Source organism: Rattus norvegicus, chromosome 13, assembly GCF_021556685.1.
Source record: "Rattus norvegicus strain SHRSP/BbbUtx chromosome 13, alternate assembly SHRSP_T2T, whole genome shotgun sequence".
Lineage (NCBI taxonomy): Eukaryota > Metazoa > Chordata > Mammalia > Rodentia > Muridae > Rattus > Rattus norvegicus.
Window position 1 is genome coordinate 86,101,388 of NC_141546.1, and position 22,645 is coordinate 86,124,032.

The following is a 22,645-nucleotide window of genomic DNA, read 5'->3' on the forward strand; positions in this document are numbered from 1 at the left end:
TTTGATTGACTATTGCTAGGAAGAAGCAAGGGAGTGACTCTGGCCAAAGACAAGACGTGAGGTCCTGCCTGATACATGGGTGAAGCTTGGTTTCCACTGCAGGTCAAGTTCTCAGGCTTTCTTTGTTTACTTTAAGATGGAGGCCAGTTCCAAGATGGAGTAGGTTTGGCCTCTTACTCCTTCCCCCCACCCCCGGCTTCTACTCCTTCTCAACCCTCTTCTCATGCCCCCAAATAAACCTCATTTTATACTAGACACACAATATGGCTGGTACCTCAGGGGTGGATGCTTCAGCAAGCTCAGCATGGGCAGTTAAGGCGCCCTCCCCTCACCACACCCTCCCCTCACCACACCCTCCCCTCACCACACCCTCCCCTCACCCACACCCTTTCCTCACCCACACCCTCCCCTCACCCACACCTTCCCCTCACCACACCCTCCCCTCACCACACCCTCCCCTCATCCACACCCTGCCCTCACCCACACCCTTTCCTCACCCACACCCTCCCCTCACCACACCCTCCCCTCACCACACCCTCCCCTCACCACACCCTCCCCTCACCCACACCCTCCCCTCACCCACACCTTCCCCTCACCCACACCTTCCCCTCACCCACACCTTCCCCTCACCCACACCCTCCCCTCACCCACACCTTCCCCTCACCCATAAACACCCCCCACCCCCCACCCCCGCATCACACCTCCACATTACAAACGTACCAAGCATAGACACACAGGAACGCTCAGTTACATACTTACTTATTCAGGAGAGCATAGCCAGGGCCAGACATATCTGGAAAAGTTCAGAGTGGCCGTGACCTTTAACCTTGTGGAGAGGGGGTGAGGAGTGAAAGGGGGAGAACCAAGTGTTTGATTTCCGACCAGGGACAAGGGACTGAGGCACATATTTTACACATCAAAGCAGACCTGGCCTCCAGGTTGTCCCAGCATCCCTCAGTCCCTACTTACCCTGTCCCCAATCTTGAGCTTTCCAGCCTAGGGTCTAGCCTTCCTTTCCCCCAGAGGCTCTTCCCTATATAACCCAGATATTTTGGCCTTTTGCTCTCTCTCTCTCTCTCTCTCTCTCTCTCTCTCTCTCTCTCTTTCTCCTTTTTTCTTTCTGCATGCATTTTTTTTTCTCTTTCTCCCTCCCCTATCTCCCCCTTCCCCATGGTGACTTCCCTGGCTTCAGTCCTTGGGGGCAGTGAGCTCCCCCAACCAAGAACAGTTTCCTTTTTTTTTTTCATAGAAAAAATAACTTTAGTAAATTCAACTGAAAGACCCCAGCTTAGCAGCAGTAACGCCATTTTGCAAGACTGTACTTAAGATGACTGGTTCAGGGAAAGGTTAGAACACTGAGTACACAGCGGCTGCCAAGCAAGATGTGTTTGGTTGAAGGCCTGGCAACAGGACGACTTCGGTTGAGCACCTGACAATGAAAAAAGCCCCGGGAGAGGTCCCACACCCTGGTGGGGGGCCGAGTCAGTCGTTATGTTCCAAGAAGGTAGCTAAGAAACTTGCCCCCGGGCTGAACCCTTGGGGGGCCGAGTCAGCCGTTATGTTTCAGGAAGGTAGCTAGGAAACTTGCCCCCGGGCTAAACCCTTGCCATATTAGAATCCACCAATTATATCCCTGTAACCATGCATCTGCTTCTGTATGCTTGCTTCTGCTCCCCAAAATCCTATAAAAGCCCATCCTTGGTTCCGTGGGGCGCGCCAGTCCCCCGAGTGACTGTAGCGCCCGCAGGTGCCTGTGCCTGTGTATCCCGACAATAAACCAAATCCTCTTGCTGATTGCATCCTGTGGTGTCTCGGTCTGGTCTTTGGAGTTAGAGGGTCTCCATCCCGAGGGAAAGTTCTCCCTGAGAGCTTTTCACAACAAGGGAAAGAATGGTCAATGGTCTTATTCTGAGAACAAAGCATGGTAACTGGAGGAGACCAAGAAGGCATTGATGTGAGAAGTGAGACCAATGTCCTCACTTCCAAGAGGAGGGAAGGATTGTTGCTGAGTTGCCAGGAAAAAAGGTCAAAAATCTTCCTTTTCCTGAAACTTGCAATTGATACAGGAATAAAGACCGACTGAGCACATCTGTCTGGTGTGGTAGGCCATTCCCATGTGACCTCTGGTCATGCCCGTCAACTCCTGGTCCCTGGGATTCAGGTCCCTTGTCCACAGACATAGGTATGGCAGCCCCCAGTTTGTTGAACACAACTGAGGTCTTCACAACCTTCCCTTCAAAATCTCTCACATTGATGGAGAAGCCACAGCGAGGGCAGATGACAGTGTCATAAGCTCCAGGTAGCAGCAGGACTGAGCCACAATCTGGGCAGGAATCCAAGTCTGATCCAAAGTTGGAGCAGGGTCGGGCCAACTCTATGGCGGATGAGAGCTGAGTCCTCCTCCCACTGGGTCCTCTGACAGCAGCATTTGGAATGCTAGGCGTGGGGAACCTCAGCTGGTGGGGAACCTTGTGTGCAGGACGTAAGTGGGAAGGAGATAGAGCCCCCAACAGTTTTCTAATAAACCAGCCTTTAAGATAATTTAATCTGGTTTGAATTGTCTCATTTCACTGGAGGTTGAGAAATCATCTATGACCAAGAATAGCAACCAGGAAGCCAGAAGTACAAAAGAGGGGCAGAGAGAGGCAGAGAGAAGGGCAGAAGGGCAAAGAGAGTATATACCACAACGTCTGGATTGTGTAGGGAAGAGCCTCTATGGGGGAGGGCAGCCTAGCCCTGGGCTGGAAGGTGCAGGGTAAAGAACAGGGTTTGCAGGCCATACCCTGAAACAGGTAGGGACTGAGGGATATTGGGAAACCTGGAGGCTATGCCTGCTTTGATATGTTAAACATCCTCAGGGATGCTTGTCCCTGGTTTGAAACTTAATACTTAACATCTATCTACCATTTCAGTTCTTCAAACAGAGCTTATGGGATAAGGTATGCCTGTGGTCCCAGCACTCAGCAGGCTCAATTGGAAAAGTCACTTGAGCTAATAAGTTCAAGACCAGCCTAGGGAACATAGCAAAATCCATCTCAAAATGTAATGCAGGCCATGATGATATATATACCCCTCGAGAAACAGCACTAAGAAAACAAGAGAACTGCCTCTAGCTGGAGGTCAGCCAGAGCTACATAGTAAGACATCATCTTTTAAAAAAGAAAGAAAACCCAAAACAACAGCACAAAGAAAACGGAAAAGAAAGGAAAGAGAAAGAATTAAACAATGACCCTCACAAACGCAGGCATATACTATATGTATCTGTACTGGCTGGTTTTGTGTGTCAACTTGACACAAGCTGGAGTTATCACAGAGAAAGGAGCCTCAGTTGTGGAAATGCTGCCATGAGATCCAGCTGTAAGGCATTTTCTTAACTAGTGATCAAGGTGGGAGGACCCAGCCCATTGTGAGTGATGCTGTCCCTGGGCTGGTGGTCTTACGTTCTATAAGAAAGCAAGCTGAGCATGCTAGGGGAAGCAAGCCAGTAACTAACATCCCTCCATGGCCTCTGCATCAGCTCCTGCTCCCTGACCTGCTTGAGTTCCAGTCCTGACTTCCTTTGGTGATGAACAGCAATGTGGAAGTGTAAGCTGAATAAACCCTTTCCTCCCCAACTTGCTTCTTGGTCATGATGCTTGTGCAGGAATAGAAACCCTGACTAAGACAGTATTCTTTTCCTTAGGAACATGGAAACTGTTTAGACTCGATTCTGCAGACTACAGTTCTCATAGGAAGGCATGGAGGGGATTAGTTAAAGATTCTACAACGCTGAGTGACCAGTTGTGTCATGGTTGTAGGAAGATGGGATGTTGCAAACTCAGCCAAATTATCTTGGGCTACTGTTGGTCTCCTTAACAACCACTCGTTGTTCACGTCTGTATCTGACCTAACATCCTTTTCACCACCAAATCCACTTGGTAGATCACAAGCTTCTAACCCTAAACACTAAGAATGCCATCAGATAGCAGTCAAAACCCACAGTAGAGGTCTTTTCATGTGGCTCCTCCCTACCCATGTTCCCATCAGGTTGCTTAAAGTATACCTTGGTATGATTTATTTTGTTCTGTGATGAAAACGTATGCAACGGCTTGCATATTGAAATGCGTTTTTTGGAGCAAACTGGAACCACGTTCCAGGCCATGGTCACTCATATCCAGTTCAGAAGAAACCACGTCTTAGCGTCTTTCAGCCTACAGCTGTGCTTGGCATCACGAGTTTGAAAGGGCTCCTCTCCCGTTGACTACACTTGTGACATTCAACCTGACTTGTACCAGAAAGAAGCTTCCCTGCTCTGGTCTTGGGAGAAATACACACAGGAAAAACCCGACACCACCGACTCCACAAAGTTGCCCCATCAACCACAACTAAACCAGGTGGGCTGGGGCAGGTCTCAAATCTAAGTCCTTAGAGGTAGAGACAGGAGGATCAGGAGATGGGCAGTAAACTCAAGGTCAACCCTGCTACAGCTTGCAGAAGGCTAAGGCTTGGCTCCCAGAACACGTATGGCGCTCACAACTGCTGCACCTCCAGCCCAGGAGTTCTGATTTCCATTTCAAGGTCTCTGCAGGCACCACGCTCATGTGCTGCTCATACAGACATGCACGCACACTTTTTAAAAAAGGTACTATTTAAAGTATAGTAAAAGGATTTAAGGGGGTGGGGGATGGGAAATGCAAGATGGGAAAATGAAGAGTCATGTAACTTTAAGCCGAGTTCTTGAGAAGTGGAGATCTTAAGAGTGTGGCCAGCCTTTGCTACATAGTTTGAGGCCACTGTGGACAACTCTGTGAGACCCTATCTTAGAAATCTGAGATGAGCAGGAGATTGTAGCTGACAGGTAAATTGAAGCACTTGTCCAGTATTCCCAAGGCCTGGGCACAATCCAGAGCCCACAAAGGAACAAGCCAAGGACGAATAAAGTTCAGACTAAGTACAAAATCAGGAACTTGGTGTATGAAGACTGGTATCAGAAAGCAGTGAGAAAAAAATTACTTCTGTATGCTAAATAAAGGCGGGAACGCTGGATGGCTATCTCGGAGAAGAAGAGCCCATACTCACCATTTACTTATGTAATCCAAATGTGGAAATAAAATTCTGAAGGGCCCAGAAAAAGGTTCAGCCTGAAGTGTAATGTTTTTTCTAGCAGGAACTGAAAATGTGGAAGCAATAAGGAGAAAGACTCTATATATTAACTTAGGGTGAAGGGAAGCAGAGACGCCAACAACACCTAAAAGCGATGATAAAACACAGCTCGAGTTAAAGGGACATGGGTATGTAGCTCAAAGGCTGCGCTTGTCTAACGTTCACAAAAACATATTGAGAGTGACTGGGGTGAGAGGAGCAATGGTGGGTTGAGGCAGATAGTTGGGTATGAGTACTTGCTATTTATGTCAGGACAGGAAGAGAAAGGATGCTTGAAAGCAGCAAATTGCTACCTAGCAGGAATAAACAACGGGGATTAGAAAAGAAAACTTGTCAGGAGTGGGATTCGAACCCACGCCTCCAGGGGAGACTGCGACCTGAACGCAGCGCCTTAGACCGCTCGGCCATCCTGACTACACAAAGGAAGGATAAGCAGCTAAGTTGGAAGGGACAGCTGAAGCGTGTTCCCTTATCGTTTGCTGATTGAACCCGGCAATAACTATATCTGGACTCCAGACTCAAACTGTAACCCTCACCACAGAGAAGAGGCAACTGGATTCGACTACAATAGAATGGGCACGATACTCCAAAGACCTCGAGTCTCCGGTCCTTACCCAGCCCGGGCGTGGCTCACCATCTTCGGTTTAGGGACTAGTTCAGCAACAACTCAAGCTTTCCAGCCCAAGCCAAGATCTTCTCCGGAAGAGTCTCCGGGAGGCAACCACCGGAGGGTTGCACGCAAGTGTTGTCCTGGTGTTGTCGCCAGGTCCAGGAGGCTTTGGGGTTGCGGTGCAGTGCAGAACTGGGCGATGGGTGAGACCGAGGCTGGCGGTCCTGATGGGCGTCGGAGAGGGGCCGGCGTCCAGGTGCTATCACAGATGTCGTCCTCGTTAGTATAGTGGTGAGTATCCCCGCCTGTCACGCGGGAGACCGGGGTTCGATTCCCCGACGGGGAGACATAAGGAGACTTTTTTTGGCCAGATAGATGGCAAGAGCACTGTCCTTTGACTCACATCCCAGACGAAGACCCAGATGATCCAGCCCAACCCGATGTCCTCCAGCAAAGCTTTCCTGAGCCCTCAATCCTTTTTTCTGACAACTGGCCCAGAGCCCTGGCGCCCGTGAACCCGCCTCCACGCCTCCCTGTCTCCCCGCCTCCCCTACCGCGCCCTCCACCCCGAACCCGATATTGGGGTCCAGTCCAGATGTGTCAGAATGGGCGGCGTGCGACTCTCTGGGTCTGAGCGGTGTGCCAGGAGAGTCTGGGTGGTGGCCTTTCGGGAGCGGCCCCTGTGCCTTTCATCCTCTTGGCTTGTTCTTACGGGAGGGATTGTAGCAACTAGGAAGCCTGGAGGTCCCAAAGGGTGAACACTGGCGTTGCGTTGGTGGTATAGTGGTGAACATAGCTGCCTTCCAAGCAGTTGACCCGGGTTCGATTCCCGGCCAACGCATGGTGTGCCTTTTTTTTTCTTTTTTATTGAATTTGGGATCTAGAGTGGCCCTTTTGGGGCCTCTTGGCTTGTCTCGAGACTGCGTGACCTAACGGAGGCTTGAGATATTTTGAGAATGTGGTCAGCGGGAGGATAAGTACCAGATGCAGGTGTTTTTTGGAGTCTTCTGCTTATAGTTACCCATCAAAGAGCCAAATAATAAGTAGTACTGAACTTCAGATTAGTCCTAGGTATTCTAAGCGGGAGGCAACTACTGTCCCTCCCTGGTGGTCTAGTGGTTAGGATTCGGCGCTCTCACCGCCGCGGCCCGGGTTCGATTCCCGGTCAGGGAAGCTGCCTTTTTTAAAACCTTATTCTTACCCACCATTTCAGCATCCTTTGTAAAAACCTTTTACTGTTTAATGGTCCTCATAATGCACAGCACCACAGAACCATGCTTATGTTTAAAACTCTTCAGTGACTCTGCATTCCTGTCCTTTTTTAACACATTTGCCCTCAGATGCACACCTAGTTCCTGCTCTTATTTTTCGGAGTCCCGAAATTTTCTTTCTCACGTCTCAGCCTTTCTGCTTCACTCGGTGCCCAGCCACCATCACACGCGGAACACACGCACCTCGCAGAGTTCCCAGCTCCGTCAGACTCGTTACCCGTTACCCGCTCTTAGCTCTGAAAGAAGTCCCCTAGGCTGCCTCCCCTGTTCATCACCTCATCCACCTGGATGCTGCAGCCCAAAACCTACCCTTAGACAAGCAAATTGACTTGAATCTTCTAGGCTCTTGATTCTTGAACTCCAGCTAAATGATTCTAGATCTTTTGAAAACCCACAAGGGATCTCACTAGTTGTACTAAAGAGGGTGGAAAACATTGTATAGTAACAGTACCCAACTGCCCAGGATGGACATTTTTCAAGATCATTTTATCATTTGAACATTTAGCCCCATCAGGGGTGACATCCAGATTTGTCAAACCTACTAAGTACAATGGATGTCCTCAGGTTCTTTAACCAGGAACTTCTAAGTTACCAGTGGGAATATCACAAGTTTTTGTTGAATTTTCCATAGTAGAAGAGATCTCCAAATGATGAATGGCTTTGGAATTCCTAAAAGCCAAGGGGAAATTACATCCATTGCTAAAACCTTTTTTTGATTCAGAATATCTGGCAGAAGATTGGGGATAATCAGTATAGCATTTGTTTGTTTGTTTGTTTGTTTGTTTTAAGCTTGGTCAAGGCTCTGGGTTTTATCCGTTCAATTATGTGTTTCAGTGTTAAAAATTAAATTGAGGTAAAGTAATTATAAATTTGGGACCCTCTCTGGGGAATCCCTGGCCTGTTGTAAATTTACAAAGTTTTTTTTCCAGACAAATCTTAATATATGGCCCAGGCTAGCCTATAACTGGTGCTAGCCCTGCTTAGCCACCACAGGGCTAGGATTATATCTGTGCTCACTGAATGCCCTGAGACCCCTCAGGGATAGTTTTGAATGATTGTATGGGGCTGGTCTTGGGGGATGGAGATTGTGTGTTCAACCTGCTCAACCTCCTTCCTTCTCAGATATTGTTTTACCCTCTATGGCATTTTTAAAACTTTGTCTTCTTATGGTTAAGAGTCATCCACAGACTGCTTCAGTGTACTTTAGCTTTGATTTTGAAATAAGGGTCATAAACCTATTTGTTTTCAAATAGAAGTTTACAAAAGCAGAGGCATCGTGCCAACGTCTTCAGCACAGATTCTGGTTCAAATGAGCAGAGAGCTATTTTCCCAACACGTCCATTCCCCCATTGCAGTCAGCAGCGAGCTTAGTTTTCAATAATTTCTAGCTGGGAAGGGGGAAACAGCAAGAGGTTGGAGGACATGTGGAGCTGTTTGGTGTTCTTACTGTTATGCCACTGAGTTCCAAGAACATCAGGCTATCTCTAAGAATGTCTCCCAGAGGCAGTCTCTCTCTCTCTCTCTCTCTCTCTCTCTCTCTCTCTCTCTCTCTCTCTCTCTCTCTCTCTCTCTCTCCTATTTGCAGCCTTTTGATAAGACGCCATCAGCTTGTTAACGACAGATGGTGCTTCCACACAGAACATAAGAGATTCTCTCTGCACAGCTCCTTAGTTAGAGGTGAGGCCTCGTGAGCCCCTCGTGAATACGATCTTTAGAAAGATCTGCATTGGTGCTGCCTTCGTGGTGTAATTTGTTAGCTTATTTGGCTATTACCTCAGGGGCGTGAGAGGGAGGACTTATTTATTCTGTAGCCTTTGGGTTGTCGTTGTTCTTTCTTAGGACACAGTTCTCTGTGTAGCCCTGGCTGTCCTGGAACTCACCGGGCTGGCCTCGAACTCACAGAGATCTGCCTGCCTCTACCTCCCAAGTTCTGGGACTAAAGGCATGCATGCACTGCCACGGGACTTTATGATCCACACGCTCTACTTCTAATCTGGAATATTGTACTGTGGTTCCCTCACCGAAGGCATTCCCACCTGCCTCCCCACAGGCTTGAAGTCTAGGCCAAACCCGGGCCTTGCACTCACCTTTCTTCTTCCTTTCCTATCTCAATTCTGTAGTATTAGTCGGGGTTCTCTACAGGAGCATAATTTATAGAATGAATCACTACATATAGAGAGAAGGGGTTTACTAGAGTGACTTATAACTGTGGTCCCAATACTCCCTCAGTAGCTGTCTACCAATGGAACGTCCAAGAATACAATAGTTGCTTGGTCCAAGAGGCTGGGTGTCTCAGCTGGTCTTCTATATATGACAGAATCTCAAAGTAGGCTCTAATGACCGTAAAGGACTTGACAGCCAGAGAGAGGGCAAGTGTGCAAAGGGAGAGGAAGGGAGGGAGGGAGGGAAGGAGGGAGGGGGCAGAGGGGAGATAGAGAAATTGAGAGAAGGGAAAAGGGGGAGAGAGAAGAGGAAAGGTGGATGGACGAAGAAGCCAGAAAGGGGGATGGAGGAAGAAGGGGGAGGGGGTGGAGGAAGAAGGGGAAAGGGGGGACAGAGAGGGAGATTCCTTCGTCCATGTCCTTATGTAGGTCATTAGTAGATGGCATGGTTCAGATTAAGGTAGATCTTCCCACCCCAACGGATCTGAATTAAAAGATCTTCCCATTTCAAATGACTTCATTAAGAAAATCCCTCCCTCACAGGTGTACCCAGCCACTGGGATTTTAGTGAATTCTAAGTTAACAACCAAAAATAGCCATCACAACACTCCAATATATCTTATTATATAACATATGATATGTGTACGTATGCACACAAATATATGTTATTTTGCTTGTATTCGCTCCCTCTATTACTCTCTTATTCCTACACCCACTCACTGTGAAGCCCTGGCTGGGTGAGAACTCTGGGTGTAGACCCAGCAGGCCTCAAGCTCAGGGCAATTATCTGTTGCCTTGCTTCTATTTCCTAAGTGCTGGCTGCCATGTTCAGCTCACTCCATTCATCTTTCACAGCAGACGCAGAACAACTAAGGAAAACCCAATGATATTTTTCCAGTTGAAAGGATTTAGAGGCAGCACAAACTCAGCCTCTTAGCTTTCCTTTGAGGTCTTAGAACTAAACTGATATAAAATAGGCCAACGGCAGGAATGTACAAGATTTCAGACACATTTCACACAGGGCAGGGCCCTTCAATAGAAAATGAGGACCCCAAAGAGCAGATACCATCAGACAAAAGTCCTGCAAGACGGACTCTTCCCTTCCCTTGTGTTATTTGTAATAGTCTTCCTTCCATTTTCTGTCAACGAAGCCTCCACCTGTGCTCTGACCTAGGAGGCAGCCAGTGTACTCGGAGACACATGAATCTTCTCCCAAATATTCAGGCATATGTAAAGGCTTCTAGAACATACTTGAAGAAGAGCACCATAGCCCACAAATGCCAGGGGCCATGCCCTGGCTGTTCTTCTTTCTTTCTAGCTCCCTCTTGAAGGAAAGCCAATGACAACGGGGAAGAGCATCGGTGGGGGTGAGAGATTTAAAGTTGCTGCTTAATAATAAAATGTGTACCTATCTTAAGTCTAAGTAACGTCAGTAGCTGATCTGTCTTCTGAGTTCCTCTGATGTGAGAAACTGTTTAGCACCTCCATCATAAAACAGCAGGGGATTAAGTAAAGTAGCCTCCGTTTTATCTACACGGGAACTGCAGGGCTCTGTCTCCTAGCCTTGCTAGTTGAAGTTGCAGGAAGAAAAAGGTACATGTTTTTACTCTCTTTTTTTTTCTTTTCTTTTTTTTTTTTTTCGGAGCTGGGGACCGAACCCAGGGCCTTGCGCTCGCTAGGCAAGCGCTCTACCACTGAGCTAAATCCCCAACCCCAAAGGTACATGTTGAAAAGTGATTTTAGCCTTTATTTCTAAGTTCTAGGAAGTTCCCTATGAAAGTTCTATAAGAAAGGAGGGGCAAGGGACTTGTAAGTTAAAAGGGGGGTAAGGGCTGTCTCTCTCTTTGTCCTCAGCACTTATTCCTTTTTCAGAACACTTGATTGATAACATGGTAAAAAGTTCATCACAAGTTTACACATAAATTCAAATCATAAATCGAATAAGAAGTTTACAACAGAGAATGTTTACATGCATAGCCGTTAAGAGTAATTGTCTGGGGGTGGGGGATTTAGCTCAGTGGTAGAGCGCTTGCCTAGCAAGCGCAAGGCCCTGGGTTCGGTCCCCAGCTCTAAAAAAAGAAAAGAAAAAAAAAAGAGTAATTGTCTGGCTAAACATCCATCACCTGTCACCAGCTCTGCAAGTTCCTGGAGAGTTAAAAACCATAACTTTTGTGACAAAGTATTAGTGACATTTTGTAAAGATGAACCCAGTCAATATTTTATCTTCTGTCTTCTGTCCTTGCTCCTGTATAAATATTAGTTCTCTTTTTATGACCTTTGGTTAATGGATTTTACAACCTCCTGTAATGTGCTCTGAGTTGTAGATGCTTTCTTGCTATTTCAAAAGCAATTAACTCGTGACGCTTGAAGACTGGCAGAGTTCTCAATGCAGTTTTGACATCAGGAAGGACTGAATATCAGCCCTATTAATAAAAGAGCTTAATGATTACTTCTATAATTTTAGGAGTCCTCACAGGATTATCATTAAGAATTAAAAGTCATCTCTTTGTCTATGTAGCATCACTACAGGACGGTACATCTTCGTTGGTCTGCAGAGATCTGCTCAAAAGGGTGGGCTAATACCTAGTGATTGTTATACATGTTTAATAATAACAGGAAAAGCATGTTAATAGCAGGAATCTTTCCTAAGGTGAAATTCTCATGAGCCTCGCCTGCAGAAGCAGATCCAACGTAGATTTTTTTTTTTTTTTGGTTCTTTTTTTCAGAGCTGGGGACCGAACCCAGGGCCTTGCGCTTCCTAGGTAAGCGCTCTACCACTGAGCTAAATCCCCAGCCCCTCCAACATAGATTTTAATCCAAGGTGGAGACAAATCAGGAAGATCGCCTGCTAGTGTTTAGCCTCTCTTAGATGGCTCTTGGCACACAAATGCAATCCTAGCGTTTGGGATGCAGCGGTAGTAGGATCATGAGTTCTAGGCCAGCTTTGGCTACCTATCAAGTTGGAGGCTAGCCTAGACTTCATGAGGCCTCATCTCAGAAACACTAACACAAGCAAAAATATTGAAACCGATCCTGAAAAGTTTTCTCAGAGTGCACTAAGGAACAGCATTCATTATAAACTGGGCATGGCAGTGAACACCTTTGGCCCTAGCACACGGGAGACAGAATCAAGTGAATGTCTGTGAGTTCAAAGCCAGCCTGGTCTACAAAGAGAGATCCAGGACAGCCAATGCTACACAGAGAAACTCTGTCTTGAAAACTAAAACCAACCCAACCAACCAACCAAAACATTCATTATGTCTTCCTGGTGGTCTGGTGTCTAGGGTTCGTCACTGTCACCATGGTGGCCTTTAATTCTTGGTTAGGGCATTTTGATTTTACTTCTAGTCAATATTGTAACTGCCAGACACCCCACAATCCTCTGCTCTATTTGTCAAACAATCTGAAGTCATGTTGCCGACTGTGGGTCAAGGTCAATCTGGTCAGGGACCCTGATGCTTTTCAGAGCCTTTCTTTTGCTTAACTCATTGTAGTTCATCTCACATATAAAGTACATTACTGGATAGAAATGTGTCCTCTTTCTTTGGTCTCTTCTCTGTCTTTCTTTTTTTTCTCTCTGACCTAATGAATTGAGAAAGACTCCATTCCTAAAATATGTTAATAACTAAAGTATATCGATTGAACCTTGTAATTGGGCCACCTGAGAAGAGATAGCTGTGGAGACAGCACTGGCGCTGGAAAAACTACTTGTGTGATCTGAATCTCTGCAATACAGCTGCTCTTAGAGCCCAGTGAACACGGAGCAAATAAATACACCCACTCTTAAAGGCCCAAGTACGTGGAAGGGAGGGAGGGAAGGAGGGAAGAGTGGAAATTTCTGGTTGTGTCATGTGATGCAGATTCACGTGATGATTTGCTGAAGCAAGACCTGTCAAAGGACAGTGCTGTTTGGAGATAGTGTAACTAGGACTCACCAGACACTCCCAGGACACTTGCAGAGGACCTCTATCCTACTGAAACTATATATGTCAATCCAACCTTTCAAAATGACTTTTTTTTCCCTATGTGTTTCTCTATGAAGCCCTGGCTGTCCTGGAACCTGCTCTGTAGACCAGGCTGGCCACCAACTCAAAAATCTGCCTGTACCTGCCTCCTGGGTGCTGGGATTAGAGTTATGTGCTACCATCTGGCTCTGTAGTGATCTCTAAAGTGTAAATGTTTCCAACAGACTAGGATCAGCATGTGCTGGAACAAGATTCCCTGAGGAAGCATTTCCCTAAAAGTAGCTTAGCATGATGAGTTCTTTAGTGTTGGCCCAGCACCGGCTGGGAAACACCTGAGGTCCTTTCACATTTTACACAGCCTCCCACAGTCAGTTCTTCCCTGCAACTCTCTCACCACCACTTCCAACTCAGCCTCCCTCCCTTCTTACTCATCCTTTAACCGTGACTCCCTACTCCAGATTCTCATTTCCTTTCTCCTCCCATCTTAGCGTAGCCGAATCAAATGTACTCATCCACAGACTTTCACTTTTATAATAAGTAGGGCAGCACAAATGCCCGCCGGTCTCAAAAGTTTTGCTGCAGAAACAAAAAACCCAAAAGTGTCCCATTGCGTCTTACGGCTATTTTACTTCGTTTTTATTTTTTGAGATGTAGGAAGGACTCTTTCTCTCCAGTTGCCATGGCCGGGGAAGTCATTGCTCCTGGAGATATAGTAGACATTGATACTGCCTTACAAAAGGGTCTGGAGATCTCTCTCATTCACCTTGGCCTAGCACTGGAATTCACGAAACTACCAAAGCCCTAGACAAGCACCGAGTCTGTCCTTGGAACATGCACCCAGTTGTGAAGAGCTTGTGAATGTCGAGTTGGAGGAAGACCTTCGTGCCAAGCACCAAACAGACCTAAGGCTGATGAGGAGAAACCAGGGGAGCAGGCAGGCCTCTGCAAAACCGACCCGGCGAGAAACCAGATAAAGCAGTTAATGTAGCTGTGCAGTAGTTAAGTACTAAGATCAAGGATGTCACCGAACAGTACCTCATTTGCAGGAAATGAACGAATAAACATTTTAACTCATTAAAAACAAACAAAAAACTGAACGAGAAAGCCTGAAAACACCATTTGCATTAGATTCAGGACAAGCATAAAGTGTTTTTTCATTGTTTCAGGCCTGAACTTGCCTCCTCCCTGCCCGGGCCATCACTTGGGTCGGTGGTCTCCTCCTGCCTGATGACTGCTCGGTTTTTCTCCAGTCGCGCGCGCCGCACAGCAGATGCTGGGCGCCAGGTGGTGCCCTAGACACGTCAGCCAAGCAATTCCTGGAGACCCACGGGATCTGGAAAACTGCACCTATTGGTGTTGACGGAAGCCTGGCGCTCTTCCCGAGGCCTCTGAGTCTTAACTTTGCTGGCAGTTTTCTTTGGAGGCACTGTCTAGTCTCCATGCGTGAGTATCATTTAACAGCTTCAGAGAGGAACCTGTTTGATTCTAGATGTTAGTTGACGGAGTAAAGTTAAAGAATGGGAGCCAGAAAAGAAACAATTCACTTTAAGTACAGTTTATATAAGCGCAGTAGACAGCTAGTTTCCGTAGTGTAGTGGTTATCACGTTCGCCTCACACGCGAAAGGTCCCCGGTTCGAAACCGGGCGGAAACAGCTACTTCCTACTTTTTGTAGGAGGTACCTATTATTATACTCTTTTCAATCCTATTGAAGGATCTAAAAGATTTTACCGCTAGAATCCACAAAAGGATCTGATCGAATTACAGTGAGATCCCACGCCCTCTTGGGTCCCACGGAGGGATGGAACAGCACAGTTACAAACGACGGGAGAGTGGCGGGGGTGAACAGGTCCTCCCAGAGCAATGACGCTTGGGATGGATTTTGTTTCTGCAGCAAGAGATCCGCAGTTATTTTTGTTGTCCTTCTTTTGTTGCCTTTGTTCAGCTTCTGCCAGAAGGCACTGCGGACACATTGAAAGCCAGAAACCGCTGCTCAGTGCGTGGAGTCGTCAGTTCATACTTCTGCCCCCGGAAGGGCTCTGATCTTTTCAGCAGGGATTGCCTCGCGTCAGTCCCTCCTCTCCAGAGTTTATAACCTGTATTGAGATCTATCCCGCCACCCCCTACCCCGTGATGATCTTTTATCTTGCTTTATAATGCGGTAGCATTACCCTTCATACAGCAGAGAAACTATTATTTACACCCGTCTTGGCTGTGGTTGGTTTTACTATTTGTTTTAAGATGTCAACCATCCAGTTCTCAGACATGACAATCGTTCTCCCTCTCTCCCACTTCACAGTCTCTTGCCATGAGGAATCTTAAGGTCCTTGATCCTAAGTCGCTTCGAAACAATATATTTTCTCTTTATTAAAAAAATTATTTAAAAAAATTATTTTCCACCAGGCAGTGGTAGCTCACACCTTTAATCCCAACACTGGGGGGGGGGGGGGGCTGTGGCAGGCAGAACTCTTGAGTTCTATAGAGTGAGTTTCGGGGCAGCCAGGGCTACACAGAGAAACTCTGTCTCAAAAATTACAATAATACTAATAATGTTTATGGGGAAAATATTTTCCATGGCTAGAGAGAGATGGCAGTCTACAAAGTGCTTGCTCCCTAAGCATGGAAACCTAAGTTCAGATTCCCAACCTTGACTAAGAAAGCCAGAACTCTCCGCCGTGAGCTCCAGTACCGTTGCCTCAGCAAGCAACCCGAGCCTCTGTCTGCTGCATGCTCTTTGCTCCTTTATTTGGAAACCTCACCCAGGAGGACAGCGTGCCTCCAACTTTGGACTGGGAACTTTGGCTGCCTCAACAACACTTCCATAGTCCCTTTATTTTATTTATTCTTAAAGCATATGGTGTTTTGCCTGCATATATGTCTGTGTACCACATGCAATATAGTGCACGCGCTCAGAGGCCAGAAGAAGGCATTGGGTCCTCTGAAACTGGAGCTAAAGACACTGGAGCTGTCGTGTGCTGGGGACAGAACCTAGTCCCCTGGAAGGGTATCCTGTGCTTTTTTTCTTTTTAAGACACATTTTGTAGCTCTGACCAGCCTGGAAATTACTGAATATGACAGGATGGCCTCAAATTCACAGAGATCTTCTTGCTTCTGCCTCCTCAATGTTGGGATTAAAGGTATCTGTTACTCTACCTGGATAATTCTTAACTTCGCTCAATTTATACTTACTGAATTCACTCATCCAAAACTGAAGGACGATATAGAACACAGGGTCTCATACTGTACTCCATGCTGGCCCTGCCTCAGCCACCTGAGTTTGTTGTTGTTGTTGTTGTTGTTTTAATTTTTATTTAATGCCAAGTATATGATGGCCTATTCTTAACTCCAGAGCACAGAGTGAAAACCACATCCTGGGACTCAGAGAGAAGTAAGCACTGTACTGTTGAGTCTGACCATTATCCTGAGTTCCACTAAGGATGGATGAGGACAGAGCTGCGATCTGACCTTGACCATAAATCATACACTAACCTCTAACTGTTAGACACTGACCTTGACCCATAGTGTTAGGCAAAACACCCCCTCCCAACCTATCCATGTATTAAGCCATGAATAGGTTGCCTCATACAGTACTGTAGATGGGATATGGTTTATGGATAATTGTTTGTGTGCTAGAAGATGGTTCTCAGTGTGGCTGCGTTAGAAGCATTAAGAAGTAGCCCTGATGAGGTTAGTGTTTAAGAGTACTGGTGTCTTCCAGAGGATCTCAGCACCCACAGGGAAGCTATCCTACCCCCTCTTCTGACCTCCCTAACACCAGGCACCCAGTTCGGTGCACAGACATACACATGCGGGCAAAACATCCATAGACATAAAAATAAATTAAAAATAAAAGTAGGGGGCTGGAGAGATGGCTCGGCGGTTAAGAGCACTGACTGCTCTTCCAGAGGTCCTGAGTTCAAATCCCAGCAACTACATGGTGGCTCACAACCATCTGTAATGGGACCTGATGTCCTCTTCTAGTGTGTCTGAAACAGCTACAGTGTACTCATATACATTAAATAAATCAATCTCAAAAAAAAAGTAGGGCATAATAAGTAAGCTACATCATGTATGTATTTCTCAAGATAAAGTTGCTATTTAAAAAAAAAAAAAAGTCTGGCCCCTGAATTCCCTCTCGATCTCTGGCTCTCCACGTATGTCTCCTGTATCACCATGAAGTCCTCACCAGAGAACTAACACACGAGAGCGCCTGATACTGGATCTTTGGCCTAAATAATCTTCGTTTTGTACCTATTACGGTATTTTCTTATATTAACAGAGGTGTACTAATACACATAACGTGGAGCACACACCTTGAGATGGAAGATTTACTGAGGCTGGTTTATGCAAATGAACCGGTCTAACAAGAGGAAAGCAAATTAGCGGTTGCAACCACTGGTTATAAAGGGAGCCAACCGAAAACAGAGGGGCGTTGTCTGTAGTGGTGGCTTCCCAGACAAGTTTGGGGCTGGCCTAGGTTGCAAAGCGTTTCTTGACAGCACTTTGAGACCAAAATGCGGGACTTGAGGATTTGCAGGCCACTGGGCTCATCCCCAGCATCCGGTTCCTTCTCCGGGACGCAGCCTGTTCGGCCTTGTCCCCTGTGCACCTCCCAACCCCCCGCCGCCTTCACGCCGGGTCCCACGGTCCCAGTAGAGCTTTCCGGGTAATCAGGCGTGAGTCACCGTAAAAGGGGGGGGGGGGGTTGCGCGCTGAGCTCATTTCTGGACAGTGGGACCGGATGTGACTCTCGGGCGCCACGCACTTGCGGGAGGAGAGCAGAGCAGAGAAAGGGCAGGACCTCTCTGCGACAGAGGCTGTGGCCAAGGGACTCTGAAAACCTCCACAAGCGAAATGGATACTTTCCCTTTCCTTCCAACAGAGTTCCCGTCGCTCCAGCCTAATCCTTTTTTGAGGGGAGAGGGGGTTACGAGACAGGGTTTTTCTGTGTAGCCATGTAGATCAGGCTTCTAACTCAGAGATCCACCTGCCTCGGCCTCCTGAGCTGTGTGATTGCTGTGGTGCACATCCCCCCCATCCCCACCCCCAATCCCTGGCCTCGCTCAACAGTTCAGCAGTTAACTTAGGAAGGTTATCTTTCATTAAGTAACTTACAGAATCTTCAATTCACTAATGGGAACTCTGAAATCATAATTGCTCGTTTTACATTTCCTTTGTAGCAGATTAATTTGTAGTGCCATCAAATCCTTGTAATCACCTTAGGAGATAACCACCATCATCAAAATGTTATACATTAAGAAAAGTATAGGCGTGCATGTGACCCCATCCTATTAGGTGATGGGACCTAGGTCCAAACCCTGGCCATTTACATCGATGTCCACAAATTCCTTTTTACGTCAGAATATCATTTAAAACAGCGGTTCTCAACTTGTAGATCAAGACACCTTCGGAGGTCCAATAACCCTTTCATAGGGGTCGCATATCAGATATCCTGAATATCAAATATCCATTTACATCGTGATTTATAGCAGTAGCAAAATCACAGTTATGAAGTAGCAATGTAAATAATTTGATAGCCCAGAGTCACCACAGCATGAGGATCTGTATTAAAGGGTTGCAGCATTAGGAAGGTTGAGAACCGCCGCCCTCGTCTACGGCCATACCACCCTGAACGCGCCTGATCTCGGAAGGTTGAGAACCACTGACTTAAAATCTGTTCTACAGAGCCAGTGGACACCTTTAATCCTAGCACTTGGGAAGCAGAGGAAGGTGGAGCTCTGAGTTCAAGGCCAACCTGGTCTATATAATGAATTCCAAGACAGTCAGAGTTATGGGGGTGGGTGGGTGGGTGAAGGGGGGAATTGAAGTGGGGGGATTGTACCACTACAATCACAGCATTCAGGAGGCTGAGGCAGGTGGATCTCTGAGTTCAAGACCTGATCTACAGAACTACATAAAGAAACCCTATCTCAAAAAAAAAAAAAAAAAAAAAAGAAAGAAAGAAAGAAAGAAAGAAAGAAAGAAGGAAAATAAACAAAAGAACTGTAAGTAGTGTAGAGAGAATTTTGAAATTCTGGTTTATTTAGGCAACACAGAAATATTGTTAAGAGTATGTTTTCATTTTAATCCCAGGCCTGGGATATGGAGCTTCAGACTGTCCACAGCTGCTGACTATGCTTTGTCTCATGCTCTAGCAGGAGCGTGTTTTTGCCAGCTGCAGATACTTTCTGCAATTGTGTGACATTTAGAATTCTGGGGACTTTTCAGAGTGTGTATAAATGGTAGGTCCCCAAGTGGTGGGGTGAGTTGTTGGTTGGTAGCTGTTGGTCCAGGCGTGTAAGTATTTGCGTGCAAAGAAACAAGAAGAAATTAGGTATCCTGTGGGCAAAGATCAAACTTGTCCCAAGAAACTCCACCGTTAATGAACAGGAAGTAGTCCAACCATGAAGTCGCTCCCTTTCCTTCTTATTCTTTTCCTCTCCTATATAATTATAGAGGTTGAAAGGATGGACAAGGGTGGAAGGAAGAAGAATTCACAAAGTAGCAGACTATAAAATACAATTAGCAACATTTACCTAAGGGATTACAACCCTTCCCATCTGTGAAGAGACAGTTTTCCCGGACTCTCACCAGAAACCCTCTGAGTGACCCTGGTGGTTTCTCTAGAACTACTCAATAAACGTGTGTTCCTAAGCTACCTTTTGAGGCAAAACTTTGGCTATGGCTTTAACTATGGCTCAGGTTAAAATATTTATGTATAGCTCTCCCTTGAGGAGTCCATAAGCATACTTAAGTATGTCTTATTCTTTCCCTAGTCTCTCTCTTAACCTTCAACTTTTTTTTTTTTTGAAGTGTTCAGGAGCTGTAGAAACAGCAAGTACTGGTGCCTCACCTCCTCCTCACCTCCTGAGTGGCGGCTTTGATTGGAGGTGTACATGGCACCTTGTTTAATACAGACTTAAGGACAGACACGGAAAGATAAGAGAGGAGCTGAGGGAAAAGACGGGACACACCTTACAAACCTGAGCATGGGTACCAACATCTCAAAAGAGTAAGACCGGACACGGAACTGTAGTCACTGAATAGCTTCCAGTCATTGCCCTGCATTGTGCTATTTCTGTGTACTCACTTGAACAATGTGGTCTCTATCTCCTCCTTGGGAGAAACTGACTAAAGAGGAAATGACACAAGTATCATTAGACAAAGTGACACATCTTCCTCCTTGTTCTCTTGGGATACACTTAGAACCCGCCATCCTGGACGTGGGAAATAAAACGCCCGGATAGCAAAATAACTAAATAAAATTCATTTCTGAATGATATCTTCTGAGAGGCCATATGTGTGTACTCCTGACTGCAACCTCAGCTAAGAAGTAGCCAACACCACATGCCTCCTATGTCCCCCAACCCGCCAGTCACAGTAGGAGTGGGGCAGCCCATTCACAGATAAGGGGTCTTGGAGGGAGGACACTTTGACAAGCAGGCTGGGGTCTGAAATAGGGGACCAGGACCAGGACCAGTTCCTAGTGATCTCAAACAATATGTGACAATTTACCAGAGTAGTCTACATTACAACCAGTGTAATTTCTAGTCACGGAATGAACAGCTCCAGATGATTCCAACTATCCTTGAGCTATCTGGAGTCTCCAAGTGATTTTGATTTGGGGTAGAGACAAGTTATCCCTACTATATTACCTCTACACTTTTCTCAAACAGGGTGTTGCTACCTAGCCCGGTACTTAGCCAAGAACATGATGGGCCCTCACTTCCACCTCCCACCTTTGGGGTTCTTTAAATGTCATTCTTTGTTTGTTCATTTATTTAGGTTAGTTTTTAAGGGTCTCTCTCTCTATAGTCCTGGGTGTCCTGGAACTCAATACGAGGACCAGGTTGGTTTTATATTTATTTTTTAAAGTTATATGGGCTCCTTGCTGTCAATATCCTGAAATAGTACAAGATACCAGCAGGCTTGTGTCTTAGTTACTTTTCTCATCACTGTACCGGACAGACACAACTTATGGAATGATGACTTTATCTTGGCTCACAGTTCAAGAGTACAGTCCACCGTGCTGAGGGAGTATGCAGCAGCCGGTCACAGTGAATCTGCAGTCTGGAAGTGGAAAAGAACACTGGTACTCTATCAGCGTTCTCCACTGTATTCAGGATAGACCTCCAGTCCATGTGATCCACATTCATGGAAGGTCTTCTCTTCTTAGTTAAATCTGACAGTACCTTCTTCACACACTCCTAGAAGTGTGTCTCCTAGGTGGTTTTAAATTTAGTCAAATTGATAATGAAGTTTAGCCAGTAACAAAGGAGTGGTCCTGTGCATGCGCGCGCGCGCGCACACACACACACACACACACACACACACACACACACGCACGCACGCACGCACGCACACACACACACACACACACACACACACACACACACACTACTAAGGATTGAAACCTGGTTTCTCATGTGTAGACAGGCACCCCCTTTTTATGTTTTTATTTTGAGACAGGATCTCACTAATGTCCGGACTGGAAGCCTTGAACTCACCACCTTCCCACCTCGGTCTCCTGAGTAGACAGAATTGCAGGCTTGTTCCACTGAACCTGGCATTTTTAAAAAAAAAAGTTACCAAAGAAATGTATACTTATTGCTTCCAATCAACAAAGACATGTAAAGCAAACTCATTCTCTTTGTTCTGTTGAGACAGTCTTACTGTGTAGCCCAAGCTGGCCTCAACTATTCCAGTCCTCAAATATTAAGGCCTAAATGGAATGTTAAGGCCTCAGTCACTGTTACCTGGCTAGTCTGCCATTGTGAGGAGCTGGGAATCAAACTCAGGTTGTCAGGCTTGGTGGTGAGTGCCTTTACGCATGTAGCCACCTCATTAGTCCAGGAAAAGCAATTCCTAAACAAATTAAAAGGATAGGAAATGTATCTCCATGATAGAGGGCTGCCTCACAGGTACACCTTGGTTCAGCCCCTGGTACTTACAGAATTAAAAATAAGGTTTAATGGAATCCTCTATGAAACTATCTAGGACAGTTTTGTTTTGAAGACAAACCTCTAGTTTCCTCCTCCTCCTCCTCCTCTTCTTCCTTCTCTTCTTCCTCCTCCTCCTTCTTCCTTCTTCTCCCCATCTTCCTTCTTTTTCCTCCTCTTCCTCTTCCTCCTTCTTCTTCCTTCCTCCTCCTCTTCCTCCTCTTCCTCTACTTTTTCCTCCTCCTCCTCCTCCTCTTCCTCCTCCTCCTCCTCCTCCTCCTTTTTCTTCTTCTTCTAACTTTGGTATGAACAATGGAAAACCAGGCCTTGCTTCTATGCCAGACAAGGTCCTTGCTGCTCTGCTACGTGTATAGACCCTTTTGTTTGAATATTTAAAATTTTGAGACAAGGTTTGGCTAAGTGGCCCAGTATGGCCTTGAACTTATGATCTTCCTGCCTTAGCTTCTGGAGCAGTTGACATTGTATTCCTGTAACCACTGTGCCCACTGAAACTAATTTTATTTTCTTTTTGCTACAAGGTCTCTCTATACAGCCCT

General features: G+C 46.3%; 1 protein-coding gene, 5 non-coding genes and 1 pseudogene across 9 annotated transcripts in view; 5 read left to right on the forward strand and 2 right to left on the reverse strand.

Annotated features, from left to right (window-relative positions):
- On the reverse strand, positions 1,242-2,490 carry Znrd1-ps1 (zinc ribbon domain containing 1, pseudogene 1; annotated as a pseudogene).
- Positions 5,214-22,645, forward strand: part of Cfap126 (cilia and flagella associated protein 126) — a 28,366-nt gene continuing 10,934 nt past the window's right edge. For 2 of the 4 annotated variants that reach the window (XM_087581394.1, XM_087581388.1), the window contains exons 1-2: positions 5,214-5,270; positions 14,317-14,593. Coding sequence is in view for 2 of the 4 variants with exons in the window: in XM_087581388.1 (XP_087437514.1) it covers positions 14,590-14,593 (4 nt within the window). In the remaining 2 variants the exon portion in view is untranslated. Of the gene's footprint in view, positions 5,271-14,316; positions 14,594-17,629; positions 17,826-22,645 lie in introns of those variants that run through there. The other 2 variants (XM_087581397.1, NM_001109075.1) reach the window with 2 other exon arrangements.
- Positions 5,474-5,556, reverse strand: Trnal-cag3 (transfer RNA leucine (anticodon CAG) 3). The gene has a single exon. It is a non-coding gene; the product is annotated as a tRNA-Leu (tRNA).
- Trnad-guc9 (transfer RNA aspartic acid (anticodon GUC) 9) lies at positions 6,027-6,098 on the forward strand. The gene has a single exon. It is a non-coding gene; the product is annotated as a tRNA-Asp (tRNA).
- On the forward strand, positions 6,522-6,593 carry Trnag-ucc7 (transfer RNA glycine (anticodon UCC) 7). Its single transcript has one exon. It is a non-coding gene; the product is annotated as a tRNA-Gly (tRNA).
- On the forward strand, positions 6,854-6,925 carry Trnae-cuc8 (transfer RNA glutamic acid (anticodon CUC) 8). The gene has a single exon. It is a non-coding gene; the product is annotated as a tRNA-Glu (tRNA).
- Trnav-cac3 (transfer RNA valine (anticodon CAC) 3) lies at positions 14,731-14,803 on the forward strand. Its single transcript has one exon. It is a non-coding gene; the product is annotated as a tRNA-Val (tRNA).